The 20,465-nt window shown below is 33.2% G+C and overlaps 1 protein-coding gene and 1 long non-coding RNA gene across 2 annotated transcripts; both read left to right on the top strand.

Annotated features, from left to right (window-relative positions):
* The first annotated feature begins 502 nt into the window (after positions 1–502).
* LOC141614537 (snRNA-activating protein complex subunit) lies at positions 503–6,951 on the top strand. Its single transcript, XM_074433283.1, has 12 exons — positions 503–706; positions 1,121–1,364; positions 2,517–2,932; positions 3,041–3,107; positions 3,216–3,268; positions 4,050–4,230; positions 4,673–4,761; positions 4,876–4,960; positions 5,221–5,316; positions 5,742–5,897; positions 5,979–6,236; positions 6,590–6,951. Exons 3-12 carry the CDS (start codon positions 2,733–2,735, stop codon positions 6,878–6,880), a joined length of 1,476 nt encoding a protein of 491 aa, XP_074289384.1. The 5' UTR covers positions 503–706; positions 1,121–1,364; positions 2,517–2,732; the 3' UTR covers positions 6,881–6,951.
* An 11,649-nt stretch (positions 6,952–18,600) lies between these two features.
* LOC141614621 (uncharacterized) lies at positions 18,601–19,191 on the top strand. The gene is made up of 2 exons (XR_012529359.1): positions 18,601–18,701; positions 19,090–19,191. It is a non-coding gene; the product is annotated as an uncharacterized LOC141614621 (long non-coding RNA).
* The last annotated feature ends 1,274 nt before the right edge of the window (positions 19,192–20,465 follow it).

Raw genomic sequence — 20,465 nt, 5'->3', positions numbered from 1 at the left:
CACATGGTATGAGGAATCAAGTTTCAAACCCATACCACCCGGGTATGATTCCTGATTCCAAACCCATACCCACCCATACCAAGTGTTTGTTTGGCAAAAATAGGGGTTTCATACCCATACCTCAAACCCATGAGGTATGGGTTTCTCATACCCAAGGGGGGAGGTGGGTATGAGATTGATACCCATGGGTACAAGTAATAAAACCAAAAAACATGAAAAAAATTTAAATGGAACATTTTAAATGAATTTTTTTTACATTTATTTGATTAACTCTTTATTTTCGTGATTTTTTGGTATCAAAAATAATTATTTTCAATGTTGTATTTTAGATTTTTTTAACTTTGGTGAAGTTCGATCTCATTCCACCCGAAATTGAAACAAACACATGGTATGAGGAATCAAGTTCCAAACCCATACCACCCGGGTATGATTCCTGATTCCTGATTCCAAACCCATACCCACGCGTGAACCAAACACCCCCTAAGTTTTCCTCTCCTTCCCCATGCCTCCATAACCTAATTAATTACTCCGTATTGTTGTTTGAGATCCTAATTAGATATTAACACCTTTTCAATTCATTTATATAACCTAGGTATAATTTCTTCTCCTTGTCCTCACTAATTCGAATTTCAGGCGAAGGAGTAGGCAATTTTAGAGACGATACGCGGCTGGAAGAACATCAATTTTGACAATTGTTGTATTAAAGGTAATTGAATGCATTTAAACTTGTTTTTATTAGGATATTGTATATGTGTACTAATAGGAAATTGTCCCTGTTGTTGATGATTTTTGCTCTTATTAGTCGTGGTGATTGTCGTTAAATCGCTGATGGTTTAATGGGATTTGATTCACTAATATGATGCTAAATTGATGGTTATTGTTGTGGATCATAGTATTGAAATTATGCCTAATTGATACTATATGTAATAAAGAGTAGGTTTTTGTTTAGGTGATTTTAGGGATTATTTGGTCTAATTATTTGGTGCTTTACAATTGTCATTTCGCTTAGGATTGTTTGTGCGAGGATATTTTGTTGTAATGGCTGTCTAATAGTTATTTCTATACATATTGGTTGTGTTGCGGCCGCTCTCATGCTAATAAGCGTGGTTAGTTACTGCAGGCTAGACGCTGCTGCCTACTGGTTTTGTGTTGGTGCCCTATGCCGGCTGACTGTTTGTTGTTGTTGTACGCTTCCGCCTGGTGATATGCTGCTAGTTGTTATCGCTTGTTGCTGTTAATTGTTGCCGCCTGATGCTGCCGACTGCTGTTAGCTGTTAGCTGTTGTTGTGTGCTGTCTGTTGTTGCCTGCTGCCTGAAGGTCTGGCCTGTTGGCTGGATGAGTCTCTATTTAAATATGAAAAATAGTACAAGTGACGTCGTGTGTATTTTAAATATGAAAATTGAAAACTATTCTTCCGATGTGGGAGATTCTTAAATCTTAATAATAACATCCATCAGCCGTCGTTCTACAGGTTCCATCTCCTCTTCTTCATTAACAATCATATTCTCTATTTCTTTTTGTTAATTTTTCCAATTTTATTGCAAATTGTTGTGTTCTCTTACATGGGTTCATCTTATTTACATTTTATGTCTCAAATTTTAATTGTTTTCTGGGTTCTTTTAGTGATTTCTAATCATTATGTTTGCAATCCCTTAATTTGTTTCTCTGGGTTCTTTGCCTCAATTAGATTATATATGGGTTTCTTCTATAATTTTGATATCCAGTTGCTAAGTTTAGATTTTGAGGTGTACAAAACTGTGTTCTTGATGGGGGTACAAAACTTGGCTTACATCTTTGTACAAGAACACTCTTTAGGAATCCCAGTGTTTATTTGAAGTCGGTATGTGCGCGACCTTACCCTTGTATGCCCCAAATTAGGCTTACTCTCTATTTTTGTTGTTGTTGTTGGTGGGTAGGGCCTAGGGGGGTGTTTAACACGGGCTTTTGGGTATGATTTATAGTATTCTCCCCCCACCCCCAATACTCCCACATTGTACTCCGTTCTATCAATGTGGGATTCATGTTTAACATTCCCGCTTTCATGAAGACGATGTGTCGTTTGATTTGTTCTTTGGTGCTATTGTGATATTGTATCAATTACTACGTTTGAATCACAAATTCCCTTTACGAGTATATACTATATGTACAAGAATTACGAAGTGGGTTTTGAAATGTGAATACTTTTTTTTTGCGCCGGAAGCCGATACTTCTTAATTCAAAAGGGAAGGTGTTTATGAGTCGGAAGGAGGGAGTGCTTATTGAAGTATTAGCTTTTGTCTGGGTGCTTGATATTTTCCTGTTTTTTACGTGGCAGTCGATTCTTCTTGTTCAATAGTGCAGCCTTAGCTCATGACTAAACATGAGGAACTTTGTATATGAATTTGTCCTCCCAAGTGCAAAGTTATAAAGTTCGTGTGCAGACATAGTCGTCTTACATTTCTATATGAATTGTGATTCCAGGATGATAAAATAAAGTATACACATAGTAGTTTGGTGAATTTTGAGGTCTATTTAGCTTGAACCATAATTGTGTCCTTTGCTTTGTAGCTCAGGGAGATTTGGTGACCACAATGTTAAACAATACACAACCTTATTCTCAAATTAGACAAGAGGGAAATGTGCATATGTTTGTTGACGCCGTGTAACTCTTTAAATTTAGCCGCAATCAGCAATTTTAAGGTGCTCTAGCTGGGAAGTGGCATCTTATTGCCGAGAAATTTGCTTGTAGAAAATGGAGGAGGGTGAACCTTCTCAGCGAGCTACAGATGAAGAGTTTTCATCCTCGCTTCCTCGTGGAGGACCCATTTTTGTGCCGGATCTTGTGAGCCCACTCACTAGGGTTCCTGTCTTTGAGTCTCAAGTGTTCCATGAATTGGAGTGTTTGAAGGCTGAACTGGGTTCTGGTTTTCTTGATCTTGAAGAAGATATATCGTATGTCTTTTTAGATAAATAGCTCGAGCTCTCTCTTTTTTTACTTCTTCTATTATGCTCACATGGTCGCTGGTATTGTTTTTTAATTATTGGATGTCTCCTATTCAGAGTGGATGAGCTTAAACTTCGTACCGATGAAGATTTGGTCATTGAGGCTATGAAGATTGCATTCGACGTATGCTCTTCTGAAATTTTCCTGTGATTCAACACTAGTCTTCTTTTATAAGAACTGGCTACACTTGATATTATCTTTGTGACTATTTTTTTGACTCTTTCCTGACAGGGTGGTGAGGAGCCTGGAACATCGGACATACCAGGAAACCTTTGCCCTTCAGGGTTAGTAGATTTCTGATGCTTATATACCTGACTGCTTTTTTCTCCCCTCCCCACCAAGAATTCCAACGTAAATATTGCTCTTTTGTCTTCTGAAATATTCTATTCTTTAATAGAAGTAATTGGTAAATGTTATGATTAGGAGCAAATAGTGAAAAGTTAAACCAGGTCCAAAAATAGTTAAGGACTGGTTAACCTGATCTGTGACGAGCAATTTTATAAAAAATTGAAAAATGCAGATAAAATGGAGAAGAAGAATGAGAGAGTTGAGAGAAGAGAATAAACAGACTTATTGTTGACTATGTTGAGTAAAGAGGGAAATCAAGATTTTATTATAAGCAAAAGAATTACAATATTACCCTGAATCCCTGATGGCCTTATATATAACATAGTACTCGGGTGTATCGTAGTAAGTGAGGGAGAAGTGGGGCAGTGTAGTTGCAATGATAAGTTTTCTAAAAACTAAGAAGGCAAATCGAAGACTCGAAGCGTCCTGTGAATCAACTCCAAATGATTAAATGAAATTTTTCAGTGAATCAGCAAGAGCATTATTAGTTTGTAGGCCATGTAGTTGCTATTCTTATGATTCTCCATATTTAATTACCAAATATTTTAAATAACATTTTCTGTTGTCAAGTAAGAAAGGTTAATTAAAGTGAGTACTCTTGTCATTTTCTGATATAGTGCCTGGTGAAATTAGTTGGAAAATCTTATAGCTAATGATAGTCCGTGTGATTCTGTGAGTAATGTTTTTTTGGACTAATCTTCTTGTTTTATTTATCAGTACTGAAGACGATCAAAGGATGCCGGATTCTGATACGTTAGATTCATGTGAGTCCTCAGGTGGCTTAGAGAGCACTATTGCCAACTTGAAGAAAAGGAAAAGAAGGGATGAAAAAAAGCCTAAATCAAAGAATAAGAGATTGAGTACAATGAATGCTTCTAAAAAAGACAAACCTGTTGATGTATAATTCCTTGTATTTCACACTCTAGCTACCGTTTCAACTCTTCTTTTCTTCTCTCCCTTGTTTTTGCTCCTCTAATTTAACATAAAATTGCCTGCAAGAGTCTAATTCTGGCCTTCATCTCTTAATCTGTGTATTGGAGGCATACCAATCTCCTTTCGTTTGTGACTAGGCCACTAGGGTAATTTCTGGTATATGGTACTTTTGTAAACGCACCTTTTAGTATTCTTAGTATGCTTGGGTAGGTTTGTTAATCTATATGGTTCACGACTCATATTGGTTGTTTGGAGTAAAGCTTCTACTATCTGCTTGAGTAACTGCATTTTCAAATGATGTTTTCAATTTTGAAGGATGTAGCTTTTATATATGTCACGTATATCATTCAAATTGCCAGTTTTTCTGTTACTATTCTTGTTTCTCATATTGATGTTTGTAATGATAGGAGTCCTATCTTAAAAAAGTGGATCATCTTGTTAAAATAAGGCAGAAGCAGGACGAGGATAAAGCATCAGTGGAACTTCATTCCTTCAAGTATTGTCATGTGATTGATCTGATCTACTGAAAACTTAACTACCTATAAATCAATATTTCTTTGTATGTAATCTAATCTGTTGTTGATTTGTTTGCTGGTTGGTGAAATTATAGTTACAGGAAAAAGAGCAATGCAGCCGTAACCTCCGGAAAAGTGGAAACTCTGAAATGTGTTGAGTCATCTTCGTGGCCAGTCCAGGTGTGCACTAAAGAAGATTTTTGTGGAGTTTTTGAATTTTATATGGATTTTTTGAATTAGTTTTTGAATTCTATGTGGAGTTTTCGAATTTATATGGAGTATTTTAAATAGTTTTTGAAAAATCTTTGTTTCCTGAATTATGTGGAATTTTTGAAGTAACTAATTTGTTAACTTCACATTGATGGCAATCATGGCATATTTGAGTAAGCTGGGACAGTTTTGTGTCACTAATGTGTTCTATCCCAACAATATCTTTGCAGTTCAAGTGTTCAAAGACAACTAGAGATATACCAATTCAGTACCCAGAAGTAGTTCTGTGCGTCGAGATTTATCATCACCAACAATCTTGGAAAAAGGTTAATGCGTAATTCTTTTCTGATTAGTTTTTTTTTAGCCTGCGGAGATCATTTGAAACTTGCGAGTTCAATGTTTGAAAATGTTCGTTTCTGCCTTCTTTAAAGAATGACTACTACTCATGGACAAATCATTATTACCCAATCCCGATCTTTTCAACAAAAGAAAAAAGAAAATATTTGGTCGGGTTATTTTTAGCAGGACATAATGTTGTTATCAACATTGCTTGGCGCTAGGAAGCTAAGTTTTCAAGGTTATCTTTAAAACTGAGATCAAGCAAGCAGCAACAACCGATTCCAAGATTTACTGCCAAGCCTTTTACCTTTAAAACTGAGTTTTATTCGTAGGGGGTACGATACAACCTTGGTTATGATTTATTGTTTCGGAACTTTTTTAAATGCCATGTTACATTTCGGTGATTTTGCAGACACAGGAATTTCTTGTTCTTGGGCGTCAAACCCTAACTGAACTGAGGGATAAGATTCGTTGTTTGCCTGATGTGGTTATGCAAAAGGCAGTAGAGGAGAACGAGAATGAACATCCTGACATTATGTATGACCCATCTGGATATTTTCTCATAGAAGTAAGTGGCAGATTCTTCTTGTTTGTATAATTTCAAGAATTACTTGTTGCTGTGAAAACTAAAAAGTTACTGTGGTTGTAGGAGCTTTTCTGCAACGATATGAGAGATCCCAAAGCTATTGACTACAGCGAGCCAATCTTAGACTGGCTTAAAAATTCCAAAGGAGAGGCACTTGCAAAATGGGATTGTATACTATCTGGTAGAGGAAAGGCTCGTAAAGTTCTTTTGGAGAAAAAGCCTTTATCAAAATTACCTAATTTTAAATCAGTAGACATGGATAAGACTCGATTTTGTGACTTAGGATTTCGTCTTGGTGCTGGATATCTATACTGTCATCAGGTAAATGTTGGTCATACAAGGGTTCAGGGTTAAGACACTAACCCATTGGATATTTGCGTCCAGATCTGGATCTGTGACTCCCGGCCTGGATCTGGACCCCTGGATCCAAAATTTGTATATGTTCGTCACATTTTGATCCCAAAATTAGAAGTCAGTTCAACAGCCATAGGATCCGGATCCACCGGGGTCTAAACAATAGTATTCAGATCTGCCACTCCAGTATCGGGTCCAAACCATGATCTAGGACTCACTGCCATCCCTACTGTGAGTCTGTTACATTGTTGTCTCGACTTCCACAAACCAGAGTGCATCTAGGATCTACCACATTACTAATGAAAAGCTATTTTTTTCAGGGAGACTGTAAACATGTGGTCGTGATCAGAGATATGCGACTGATTGACCCCGAAGACGTTCAGAACCGCGCAGCATACCCGTTGCTTGTATATCAGCGTAAAAGGATACTGAAAAAGTGCAATGTCTGCAATATCTTCAAAGCCACAAAGGTGACGTTGGATGATAAGTTGGCTGCGGAAAACCCTTGTTACTTTTGTGATACTTGCTATTTCCTCCTTCATTACTCTAAAGACGGGGAATTGCTATATAGAAACTTCAAAGTGTATGATTATCTTCCGGATTACTGCTAATTGTGGTAATCATGTATTGTAGAGTTGTAAAATCTTTCCGTCTTCAGGGAATGTAAAGTTTTTGACTGTCCTTTGAGCATTAGGTTCTCAATGTGAGTGTTCATTGTTTAGACATTCACATATGTTCGACTTCAGTTCATGCAGGATAGTTTTGTGAGTATTACTTTTATTGTTTTGACAGGTAAACAAAATTATAAGCTTGGATTCTTGTGTATGATCCGGGGTAACCTGTTCAAATATAGGGTTCTCAGTTTGGTTGAAAACTGTTCGGGTAATTTTGGGTCAGTCAAATTTAGGTATAACATTTCTCCGAATGATGAAACGTTTGCCATTAAATCAATCCGATAATATCTTCAATAGATTCGAACTTGACATGTTACAATACACAAGAATCAACCCAACTGACAACACCATATGTAGCATGTAGCACTATTGTGTTCTCTTGATAATGTCTCGGTGAGCTTGAATCAAATTTATACTCTGGAAACTTCACTTCGCGTTTCACATGAAACTCTGAGTTTCGGTGGTCCCACTCCCTCGTATTTAGATTACTTCCTTTTTTGGTTGAATTAATTTATCAATTTAATTCAATTGGTTGATTAATTATCAATTTAATTTAATTTATTTTAATTATCTTATTTATTTGTCTCTTGTTTAAACCGGTTGTAACTGTACCTGCCAAAAGTTAAATCGAACTTTTTCGATCGAAATAAACTGAATTGATACCAGACCTACATTCGAAAGGTATAATTGTACATCATCCTGAAACCTGAATTGACCGGATTGATTTAAAATCGAATCGACTTTGTAATATCCGAAATAGAACCAAAATCGAATGAACCTGAACTGTTTCAACCTAAATTATTTTAATCCTAACCGAAATATACCTGACGATTTTAACACGTATATTAATAAATGAAAGTAACATTGAAACCCGAAATGACTGAATATATCTGGGCGTCAGCATCTATTCGATACTGATAAATGTATTAAAGCGTTGTTAAGTACAATAATAAAATTGAACAAATTATAGAATAAAACGGTCTATTTTGATAAAAAAAAATGTCTACGGCCAAACTACCAGATTGGTAAAAAAAGTGGAAGGTAGATGCCATATTGGTAAAAAAAGTGTCAATTGTGATAAATTGGTAAAAAAAGTATAGATTGATGACAATTTGGCCAAAAAACTTTTATTTTAACTAATCCTCTATTATTTGATCTATAATTGACGAAACTACCCTTCCTAAGTAGTAAATTGAAAAAAAAATAGATATTTGTTGTTCGCAACTTAATTATGACCCCAAAGTTAAATCGAACCAATTTTACCCGATATCAATCAACTTTCTTAAATATGATACTTCTCCAATCTTAATAATTCAACCAAAAATATTGAGATCCATAAAAACCTATATGAAACTGATTTAGACAAAACTACTAGTAAAAATTGACTTATAATATCTCACTTAAAATGGATATGACTTGTCCGACCCATCTTACAAACATACTAAGTATATCTTAACTGGGATATCCGAAATCACTTAATTGTAGAGGTAATCATTGTCGGGTCGGGTCGATGCTTCAAAAACCGGTCGGAAGTATAAGACGGGTTAGAATATGACAATTGTTCAATTCTACTAAAGAAGTTTAATACTTGTAAGATGAAATATAATTTATTCAGAAACAAAATTCGAAACATAAAAATAGTCTTAAGATGGAAGATAATTTCTAGAAAAAAAAGTCGTGCCCTCGGTCCTAGAAGTCTTCGTCCTCCATAGCTTCGAGAAGGGCATTTTGGTCAAATTTACTTTTAGGAAAATTAAATTAATTAAGGTGGTAGTTTTTTGGTTAATTTGTCACATTTCATTATTTTTTTTACCAATTTATCACATGTTATACTTTTTTTACCAATTTGGCAAACATCAACCACTTTTTTTACCAATTTGGTTGTTTGACCGAATTGATACTCACAAAATGTATTAAGTAATAGAACCGTCTCACCAAAAATTAGAGATAAATGATGTTCGATAACTTTGATCGACTTGAATTTGAATTGGAATTTGTAAAATGGTCATTTATTGGTAGATCCATAATGTACATTTATAATTGGTCCATAGCAGTCATGATCATTTAATTTAATTTAATAAATTTATAAATGAAGTACATATTTAAAAAAAGCGCCGAATACGCCGCAGACATTGCATTTGCTTATTCTTCACCACGGATTTGCCTCCTTTACTCCGCTCAGCCTGAACTTGTGGATTACGTTGTTCGTATTGCTACTTTGGTTTCGCCAAGGATGGTTGTTCGTCCGGATGGGGTAGTTGTGTTTAGGTCCTGATGTCTAGGGTTTATGATTCATTTTTAATGATGTCTAGGGTTTATTGTAATGTTGTTTAAGTTTTATGTCTAGGATTATCAATTGTAACTAGTTTTGTTACCCGTGAAATTCACGGGTTTAGCTATGTTGAGACGTTAGATTGTTAATCTTTTATGCAAGTCCATGTTTGCGATCGCACTGAATACTGAGGACAAAAAGATCTTGTAAGAAAAAAAAATCTATTAATCAATACGTATATTTGTATAATGTCACTAATATTGCTACGTTTATTAATGTTTTGCCACGATTATTGTTATTATTGTTGTCTTTGATTTCTTTTAAGTCTTTTTTTTTTATTACACTCCCTCCATTCCCGCCATTTATTTTATTTTATTATTCTTTCATTAAAAACAGTTGAGTTACGTAATTAATTCAACCAAAAATAATTTTTAAAAATAGAAATTTTTATCTTTTTATTTGCGAACTATAATTCAAGGTAGATTAATCGGTCAACATTGTATTGAAAGAATACGGTGCGGATTATAAACGTTGAAAGAATAAAAATTATTTTATCCGTAAAAATTTATTCTAACAATAAAATTTCAAAATTATTTAGTATTTATTTTGATGTTTAACGATTGTTTAATTTACTTTGAAAATGAAAAGCCAATTTTAATGATTGTGTTTAATCCTACAAACTCTTTCAACAATTTATCTTTTTTTTGTTAAAATAAAATAAAATAAATGTATAACGATGTGGTTTGCAAAAATTTTGTCAAAGGGAATGTGATGCTTTGTCATGCCTTTTTTTTAGTATATATACTAGTTTAATTTCTCGTGAAAATCACGTAAATTATTTTTTATTACTTTTGTAATGGCTTGCTATTCATATAATTATGTTGAGTTTTTTTTGTGTGTGTGTTATTATAACCTATTATTCTTTTATTCTTATTTTGGCTTTTGTTACGGAATTATATCAATTTTGCTCGATGACTGAATTATATTTTTCTTAGTCCAATTCTATCAAAATGATAATAAGAAGTGTTAGGCCATGTTCTTTTGGACTTAAAGTCACTCTCTTTAAGTTAAGTTCAGCAAAATTAAGTTAAGTTCAGAAAGGTTCAGCTCTTATAAGTTAAGTTAAGTTCAGCAAAATAAAGTTCAGAAAAGTTTAGCAAAATTAAGTTTAGAAAAGTTATGCAAAATTATAAGTTTCATAATATTGACGAGTTTTAAAAAAAAGATACGGTTTTCGTTCAAATCGATTGTATAAACAGTCCGAAATTAATTATTATTCTTTTTTTTTTTAAAAAAAAAGGTATTTATTTCAACCCCAAATTCTTCCCACCCATTAAAACCACACAAAGGCATCAAAACTCCATAATTTTAATCACCTAAGTATAAACAATGGCATTTGGTCAATTGAAAAAAAGGTGGAAGGTGTTAAAAGTTATACCTCAAATGTCACATAAGTATCAAATGTCCATTATTATTTCTACTTTTACACTTCATAATTTTATACGGATGCACACTCTTGGGATACATGTAATACAACAAGAGAACGTTCTAGGGAAAACAGATTCAGGCATGTTTGATAAGAAGCGGAAAAAAGTTATGTACAAGGTGCGAAATAACATAGTTAAAAACATTTGGCGAGGCAATGGATTGGACGGGGTGAGCTCAAATGAAGATGAAGAAAGTGACGAGGAAGATGATAATATGGAACTTGATGATTAGAAAAAAAAAGTAATATGTGATTTGCTTTTTATTTTTATGTATTACGTAATGTGCAGGAACATATTAATTTATATAAATAAAGTATTTTATTATTTTTACTTGTGTTTTAAGTTATACTCCCTCCAATTCGTCATTTTCTTCCCTATTTCCTAAAACGGTTATTCAGGTTTTCTTCCCCTTTCTATTTTTGGTAACTTTTTACTCTTATTTTATTCATACCTCTCTCCTATTACCCCACCCACCCAACTCTTTTAATCCTATTTTATTCCTTACTTTAATATTGGTGGCCCACAATTCATTATTTAACTCTTAATTATTCATCCCTCTCTCCTATTATCAAACCCCACCCAACTTTTTATCAATATAATACTCCATTTCTTAATCTTTGTGCCCAAACTAAAGAGGAAGAAAATAGGGGATTGGAGGGAGTATTTCTTTATTTAATAATTATTATTAGTAGTAATAGTAGTAGTATTAAGTGAAATTAAATTAAGTTAGTTTAAGTTCAGCAAAATTAAGTTCAGAAACGTTAAGCAAAATTAAGTTCATTAAAATTAAGTTCAGAAAAGTTCAGCAAAATTAAGTTCAGAAAAGTTCAGCAAAAATAAGTTAAGTTCAGCAAAATTAAGTTAAGTTCAGAAAAATTAAGTTAAGTTCAGCAACTTTAAGTCCAAAAGAACAGAGCCTTAATCATAGGTATATACTTATTTTTTTTTTTTCCGTAGGTTTGGAAATAACAATGATATTTTATAAAGTAAATTATTATTTTTCCTCATTTTCTATTAACCGTTGTAACGTTTAATCAAGTAAAAACAATTTAAATGAGAAGGGTGTAATAAACAAAGCAACATCAATACTCATCCAACATTGTTACATTAAAATTAAAAGATATACTATTTATACAAAGAAAGTATAAATTTATTTTTAAGTCACTTGATAAAAATTATAAGGAATACTATATTTACACTAAATTTGATTTGGTTGATACATTTGTAATATGTTGTTAATATCAATCTCAATAAACTAAATACACATTAACAGTTACGAATATATTAAAAATATCCCAAAATATTCCATTGCTATTAAAAATGTGAGAGTAACAAAAAAAATTATACAATTTGATCAAGTTAGGTTTTTATTCAACAAAATTGGACCTCCATTTGGCATATGATTATATTTGATTATCGACAATCCCAAGTGTCTTCAATAACATTCGATAATGACAATATCGAATTATACAATACAAATACGTGTCATATTGTTATCTTTTTTATTCGAATTCTCTTTTATCTCTTAATTTCTCGTCCATCAATTTGATTCCAACTCACCACAAAGCAAAAATATGATTTTTTTTTTGAAAAATCAAACCAAAATAAAATATATAGGTGAAAATAGACAACCTTTTATGTCATTTTTTTTTCTAGGAATGTGTTATAGTTCTTATCAATTGATCATCTTTTATAGGCAAAATTTTATTGAATTGATCTCATAATTATAGAATATGAAACGTTTGGCATTAAGTAGAGATATTGTGGTTATGAAGTAAATTAGTGCTTGGAAGATGATGGTTTACATAATGTGGATAATTAGTATATTAATTGCTACTTTGTCTTTTCATGTTTTGTTTTTTTTACATTTTTTTATTATCTTTTTAGGTAAAACTAGTTTTGTTACCCGTGAAAATCACGAGTTATCTGTAGGAAAATTAAAAATTTAGATAGTTGATTTTTTTGTGTGAATATCAAATGAAATCGGAATTTATTTCATCATTGATCATATGCTTATTCTTTAATTTTGATCATCATCTAATAAAGATTCATAAATTTAAGAATTTGATTATGTACGAATTGGAAAACTTTAAACCAAATAAAAATATTGAAATTGTTAGTTGTATAAAAAGTGAATTTACCTATGGAGTGTGCATGACATCAAGAGTTATCAGCTAACCATACGAATTCACCACAAGGTCTTCCTTTCGTACCGTCTACAAAACAAAAGTACAACAAAAAATAATACACAAATTAGTATTTCGTCATTCCAAATTCAAGTTAAAAAAAATACTGCAAATTTTTACCACCCACAAATGATTGTTTTGAAGGGAAACAAATGAGACGTTCTTGAATAGGAGAAGCTAAATAATGCTAATTTGGAAGTTAAATGATGTACACTAAAATTAGTGTTCATAAACTTTAAGTGACATAAAAATTAATTAGGAAAAAAACAAAACAATTCAAAGGGTTGTATATAGTGGGTTGCTTTATACAATCTTTATGGTGGTAGGAATTATTGCAAAATTAGTATGAGAGTTAAATGGAGTAACGGTTAGGCTGGGTAGATAATTAGAAGAGACTTGTGAGAAAATTCGACGATGCCTTTAAGAAAATCATTGGACTTATGTGAAAATTATCGTGGGTTGAACTTAAATAATGGTTGAATATAAAATGCCATAACTTTACGTTTAAGAATATTATTAAGCTACTCATTTGTTTTTCTTTTCAAGTTTGTGTAGTTTTAAATAAATAAATAAATGTATAACTTTTATGAGCTATATTACTATGAAAAATCTTAATCGATTCACTAACATTTCTTTTTATTGTAAAATGGGAATTTTAATTGTAAATTAAGAAATTTTGATGTGAATTTTGGTAAGTTACATCTTTTTTGTTTTTGAATTTTTTTAATTCAACTACGAAATATAGTTTGTAATTTGAAAGTTCATGAGTAATAGTTATTAAATGGAAAATTAGTGAATGAAAACTATTGTAGGTTTAATAGCCATTACAAACTATTACTTCCCATCTTTTAATTTGCCTTTTCATTTATTTTTGAGTTATGAGAATTATTAAATAAGAAAATTTATTAGTGAGGAGCTCAAGAGGTAAAATAAATAGGAAAAAAATGTTAATGAAAATTACTATTATTATTATTGATCTTAAATAGTGTTTGAAATAAAATGTCATACCTTTACTTTTAAGAATATTATTAAACTTCACAATTATTTTAGTTTTAATTTAAAGGGTTTGTATAACGATCTTAAATAAATAGATGTAGGTGTAAATTTTAAGTGGTACAATTTCAGGACAGTTAAGTTTAACTTTTTACCAAAAAAAAAAAATTACAATATTTTCAACCAATATTTTATCATATGAAAATAAATTAAAAAAAAAACCTATGAAAACTTTAATCAATTCATTAACTTGTTTTATTACAAAACATTCAATTAAAATGTTAATTTTATAAGTTAATGCTATGTTGTCAATTGTTATTAATCAAGCAATATAAATTAAAATTAATTAATATTAACCAATCTAAAAATGACATGTCGAATAAAATTAAATGTTATAAGTAGCATTTTAACTATATAGTATAGATGTCTGCGTGGAGAATGGTTGGGTAAACGTGTGTCAATCTTAACCAAGGTGGCAATGTGAATGTCTATGTGGCTTTTCCACATTCTACGTGGCTTTGTCTAGTTGGCATTTTTTAGGATGCTTTTTAATAGTATTTTATAGATGTTGTCTCAATTTTAAAAGTTAAGTAGTTATTCATTTTACTAATCTGATAGTGTTTTTGTATATGAGAACTTTCTTGTTAATGAAAGTTTCTATCACTATGTGTTTGTGTAATTGTTCTACTGATTCGACTTGTTAAAATTCAAGTTGTTTGATTCAGCTCGTAATGAAATTTCAGTCCGATTGTGTGGTTCACGTACTAACTTAAAAGAATAATAAAATTTTAGTTCCGAGATAGTGTTGATCATTCTTCATCCAGTTTAGGCTAGGAGGACAAGATATGTATGTGAAATGCAGAAAGTAACTGATGTTACTCTGGTTCGTACCAAAAAAAAAAAAAAAACTGATGTTACTCTGGTCTGGTTGAAAGTATCGGACACAGGCATGTCTAATATCAATTTGAATTTAAAAACAATCACTCTGAAAAGAAAGCATAGTTTGGTACTTTTGTTTGATATTTTGGACTGTGCTAAGATATCTTCTATTCCCCAATTTGCTGTTGCGTGAGTGCATGTTATCATCTACTTCTTACGATCATCATTGTTAATTTATATGGAGTCTTGTTTTCCTAGAAGAGTGTCCTTGCTTTGTTGCATGTTTTTAATCTGGATAAGGCGTCTGAAGATGTGTTGCAGTCTACCAGAAAGAAACAATACCATGTTGTTTATGGATTTGCTCTCAGTTTCTTACAGTTTAATTGGTTTCCTGGGAGTATCACTTTACGGAGGTATGTTTGCGTTCTTTGCTTTGCAGATAAAAGTGATGGATGAAATGCATGGAGGCACGGTGTACTTCTGGTCTTGCGCCCGTGAAAGTTTGCTGTTAAATTGTGCATATGTTCAATTGATTGTTGATGCTGCAAATTTATGTCCATTGTGGTCAATTGTATATGTCAATATGTCATTGTACATTTAACCTGGCAAGAGCATGTGATCTTACTGTATTGAATAGTTTCTTTACTTGGAATATTGTGGTTTTCCTGTTTTCATATATATTTCACGCCGTTGTCTTTGTGTTGGGTGACATTCCGTCCCTGCGTTTTTGTGTCCGTGTATTTCTGCTGTAGAGCAGAAAAGATTATTTCTGCAATCCCATTTTGTTCTGGCGTATAAGGGGCTGTAAGGTCTCTGCGAATGCCGTACTGATCACAAAAATTATTAAATTCTTCCGAAACAAATTCACCACCTCTATCGGTTCGGAGAGCAATTATGCGATTTCCACTTTGATTTTCCACCAAGGCTTTGAATTTTTTGAAATTATCAAATGCTTGAGACTTTGATTTTTGAAAATAAACCCAACTCATTCGGGTATAATCATCAGTAAATAACAGAAAATAGCGACTTCCACCTAGTGACTCAGTTTTCATAGGCCCGCACAAATCGGCATGAACAAGTTCTAAAGACTTCGTAGCCCTCCATGTCTTCGCAGTAGGAAAAGACGCCCTACTTTGTTTTCCATACACACAGCCTTCACAGAAGTTAATATCATTTATTTTTGGCAGGCCAACAACCATCTCCTTTCGACTCAAGAGTTTCAAACTACGCATATTTAGATGACCATATCGTAAATGCCACAAATCAGATTCATTTTTCTGTTTAGCAATCAATGCTTTACTCCCAACATTTGAAATATCCAGCGGAAACATTTTATTTTGAGTCATATGTACATTTGCTATACTATGACCAGTCTTCTTGTTGATCACAACACACATATCATCATCAAACACAATCTTATAACCACTAGTCATTAATTGGCCGCAAGGTCAGGAACAAATTGCACATTATTAAGAAGTTTTACATTACCTTGTACGGTTTTTATGGCGATAATACCCATACCTTCCACGTGCATTTTTTTGTTGTCTCCAAGACGAACATCTCCTTTCTTTGATTCATCAATTTCTTTGAACAAAGATTTTGTTCCCGACATATGATTTGAACATCCGCTGTCCAAAAACCACACTTCATTATCTTCTATGGGATCCCGAATTTTTGAGTGAGCCATAAATAACATGCTTTCATCTTCGATTTTTGGAAAAATTTGCCTGAGATTGTTCATTCTTTCCTTTAAACCAACAGTCAACTTCCTTATGCCCATATTTCTTACAGCAATAACATTGAATTTGGCTTTTCTGTGCATAAGAATCATTAGAAAGGCCTTTGCCTCTACCACCAGAATGTCCCCTGCCTCTACCATTATCGCGACCGCGTCCGCGACCACCACGAAAACTACCTCTGCCTCGACCCCGATTTCCGTAGTTTTCAGTCATCCCTTTATTAGAAGACTCGCCTTGTGCCTTAAAAGCTTTCTCCTCTGCTTTGGCACAATATTTTTTCATCCTACTTTCATGGGCTAAGAGTGAACCCATCAATGCATCAAAGGTATATGTGGATAAGTCCTTTGATTCTTCAATTGCAAGGACAACAAGATTCCAATCGTCATTCATACTCCTTAAAACTTTACTCACAATATCTTCATTACTAATTGTTTCACCATAAGACCTCATTTGACCGACAATATCAGTGACTCGGGACAAATAAGTTTGAACAGACTCCTTATCACCCATAGTTAATTCTGCAAAATCACGACGGAGTGTTTGCAAACGTACCTTAAGTACTCGTTGATCACCCAAATATTCTTGTTTGAGTGTCTCCCATGCTTCATGAGCACTTTGGGCTCCTGTGATTCGGGGAAAAAATTCATCTTCTAGTGCCGATTGAATGTAGAACAGCGCCTTAGCATCTTTCTTACGGTTCTCCTTCAATTGTGCATCGGGAATAGCCGGAGTCGGGTCCGGTTCAGTGTATCCCGTCTCTACCAAATCCCACAAGTCTTGGGATTTAAACATAGTTCCATCTTAAGACTCCATAGATGATACTTTTCTCCCTTAAAAATTGGAATTGATGGTTGAGTAGATGTATTAGAATTAGTATTTGTCATCTTTCTTAATTAATTTGGTAATTGAATTCTGGGATTTTAGGGTTGAGTAAATTGGGGATGAATTGGTTTGTGAAGGGGTGTATTTTGTTTGTACGTGATGTGTTGGGGAAGTGTGTTTGTTCTTTTCCTTTTTCTTTCTGTTTTTTTGTTTTGTGTTTGTGTTGTTGGGATCAAAACCTGATAGTCTATACCACTAATGTTGGGTAAAACATAAATTAAGATAAGAAATTATAAGAAGATAATAGTGGGTAGTTTTATTGAGAATTATTTTTGTGTGTTTTTTTTGTTTAAGTACAATTACATATTTATACTACTAAATACAATACCCTATTATGATAAGATACAATGTTTCATTCTAAGAGTCACAATGCTTCAATCTAACTTTGAATCATTCTTTCAACATTTTTGTGGGCCTTCTTTGCAAACTTGTGCAGAGAGTAGGCAAGAATAATTACGAGGAAGCTGATATATCAGGGCATGATGATGCAACAGGTAGGTACCCTGCCTGGTTAGTTTTGCACTTTTGCTGAATATCCATGTATACTTGTTACAGTCTTGTTAGTCTTGTTGGTGATGTTGCTTATGGGCACTGTGCAGAGACCAGGAATGGGACCCCATTGTTGAACGTAATGTTAAAATGGCCTACCGACAGTCTACATGTTGATCCTATTCCCACAAAAAGAATGTGCACTGCTTTGGTGCTGGGCCTGGTGGCTTCCCACCAGTACTAAGTAGAGCCGATGCTTCCAGTGGAGATACCACATCCTTTCTTGAGCAGGCTGCATGGTGCGTCTATTGTCCTAAGAGGGTCAGAGGTTGATTCAGCGATGAACTTTGAGAAGCAGTCTACATTTGATTCTGCAGAAATGCAAGCAGAACATAAGAAAAAGAAGAAAATTAAGCATTTGGTATGTTGATTTCCAGGTCCTAGATATTAATTATGAAATTTCATTTTTGATTCCTTTTCTCTATTCATCATTGCAAGTCTGTGAGTGATACAGAGTGTGTCACATGGCTAGAGATGGCAGTTGGACTAATGAACAGGTAATCCTCTCAACAAGCGTCTCTTACCTTCATGTTTTGCGGAATATTTGTTATAGCGTAAGTATAGATTGAGTTAATTCATGCCATCTTGACCACTGTTTTTCTTTTGTTCCATTTCGCAACTTGAATTTTGACGTTCCTTGCTACTAGATTCATGGCTTCTTCTCAGACAATTGTTTCGAAGTCTCCATGCAGACGTGGAAGAGGATAATATTAAGTCTCGTTTTGAGAAGTTATTCATATTGAGCAGCAGTTGCATTTTCGAAAGAAAAAGGTACTTATATTTGTTCATGAGGAGACTAGAATGATAGTCTGTGTTGCTAAGTTGAATTAATTGGGAAGTATGGCAGTGTGTAGTTTTCTTATTACTTTTATTGTATCTTGTCTAAGTTCCTATTTTTCCTTCTTTCCTGATTTTGCGGCAGACTTACGCGACCACCGTAACTGATATATTTGGAATGTGCTTAGTTGCAGTATGTGATTGTATTTTAGAGTATTATCTAATAATTGCCAGTCCCTTAAACTTTTTTGTGCTGCGCATTAATAAAAAGTTTGTGAGAATGAAAGAGAGGCTGTAAGCCTGGAACTTAGGTATATTATTAGTATCCCTGTATCTTGGTTTTACTAAATTTCTAACACTTGCTGTGTTCCTGCTTTTGAAGAATGATAGTCAGGATCTAAAGCAAAGAGCACCCATTCATAGTTCACACGTTCCCTCACTTTCCCAAGTCACCCCTAACAATCTGAATGGGGTGTTCTGACGTAAGTTTTCATTCCTCCTCCCCTAGTGCAGTTGGTTTTTTTTTTGGTTGCTGGGATCATATTTACGAAAATAATTCTTCTTTATCGGCACATCTATCTATAACGGTTGTAATTACTTAGCTTGTATGTTAAGGCTATAGTAGATTTACCCTAGGATTGTAATCTATCTAAAACGGTTGTATCCCTGCCTTTTATTCTCAATCTTTGAGATACTACTACCTAGTTTCCTAAACAAACTAGTTTTACGTCCCGTGCAGAAATTGCACGGTCTGTATTGATAAAATTTGTTAACATATATTTTATTGTTCGAAAATTCACGATTAGTTGATATATTATGACATATTTGTAAATTTTGACTCTGAGTCATATTTTTAATTTAAGAGAATGTAAACAATTGGCCAAAATTTTTTTTTTTCACGTCCACAATTATTTTTTAACATATGCTTTGTATATTGTAATGTATATTTATGTGTTAGATAATGGCTGTATGTTTGTATTGAGAGAGGAAAGAAATCTTATCTATATTAATACAAAAGACAATACTCAATCCTCAACGCGCCACGTCATTAATGCAACCGCTTTTTTTTGTTTGGAAATTCATGTTATGGTGGGACCCGTTAGTGTGCAATGTATTTATTTCTTCAGATTTCCGTCTTTAGATTATATTTCTTTTATCCGGATAAAAGAAATATAATCTTTTATCCGGATGTAAAGTTTTTTATGTATGCAATTTTTATTTACAAGAGTAGATTACGTTATTTTCTCATAAATCAGTGCATGTCAACACGTGTTTGTAACAAATTTAAACATTAGTTATGTAGATCGTTGATTTAGACCAACTAGATAAGTACAATAGAAATGCAAAAACAAATATACATCCAAAAACATTAATACCGGCCTAAATACATTCTCGTGCAATTTTGCACGAGTTTAAAACTAGTTAAATCACTTTAACACCCACTACTTGCAATAGGGACCACTTTTAATTTTTTTTTCCTGAATTTAAGGGGCCAATAAGAGAGCTCTAAAGAACTCAACTTTTATACTATTTAGATTCCGATTTTTTTTTTTGATTTTATTAGTATCCCTCAAAAAGTTCCTAACTGTACAAAGATTTCTTATAATATTTCCCAATGTTAATGTTATATACGGAGTAAAAACCGAAATATGGTAAAATACATATACACACGTTCACCTAATTAGCACTATTTAAGGAGGGAGTTGTGCAAAGTGCAAATCATGAAACAAAAAACAACACAAGCACTAATAATCCCTA

Source organism: Silene latifolia, chromosome 1 (genome assembly GCF_048544455.1).
Source record: "Silene latifolia isolate original U9 population chromosome 1, ASM4854445v1, whole genome shotgun sequence".
Lineage (NCBI taxonomy): Eukaryota > Viridiplantae > Streptophyta > Magnoliopsida > Caryophyllales > Caryophyllaceae > Silene > Silene latifolia.
The sequence above is the reverse complement of the archived record's forward strand: the minus strand, read 5'-3'. Positions and strand labels throughout refer to the sequence as shown.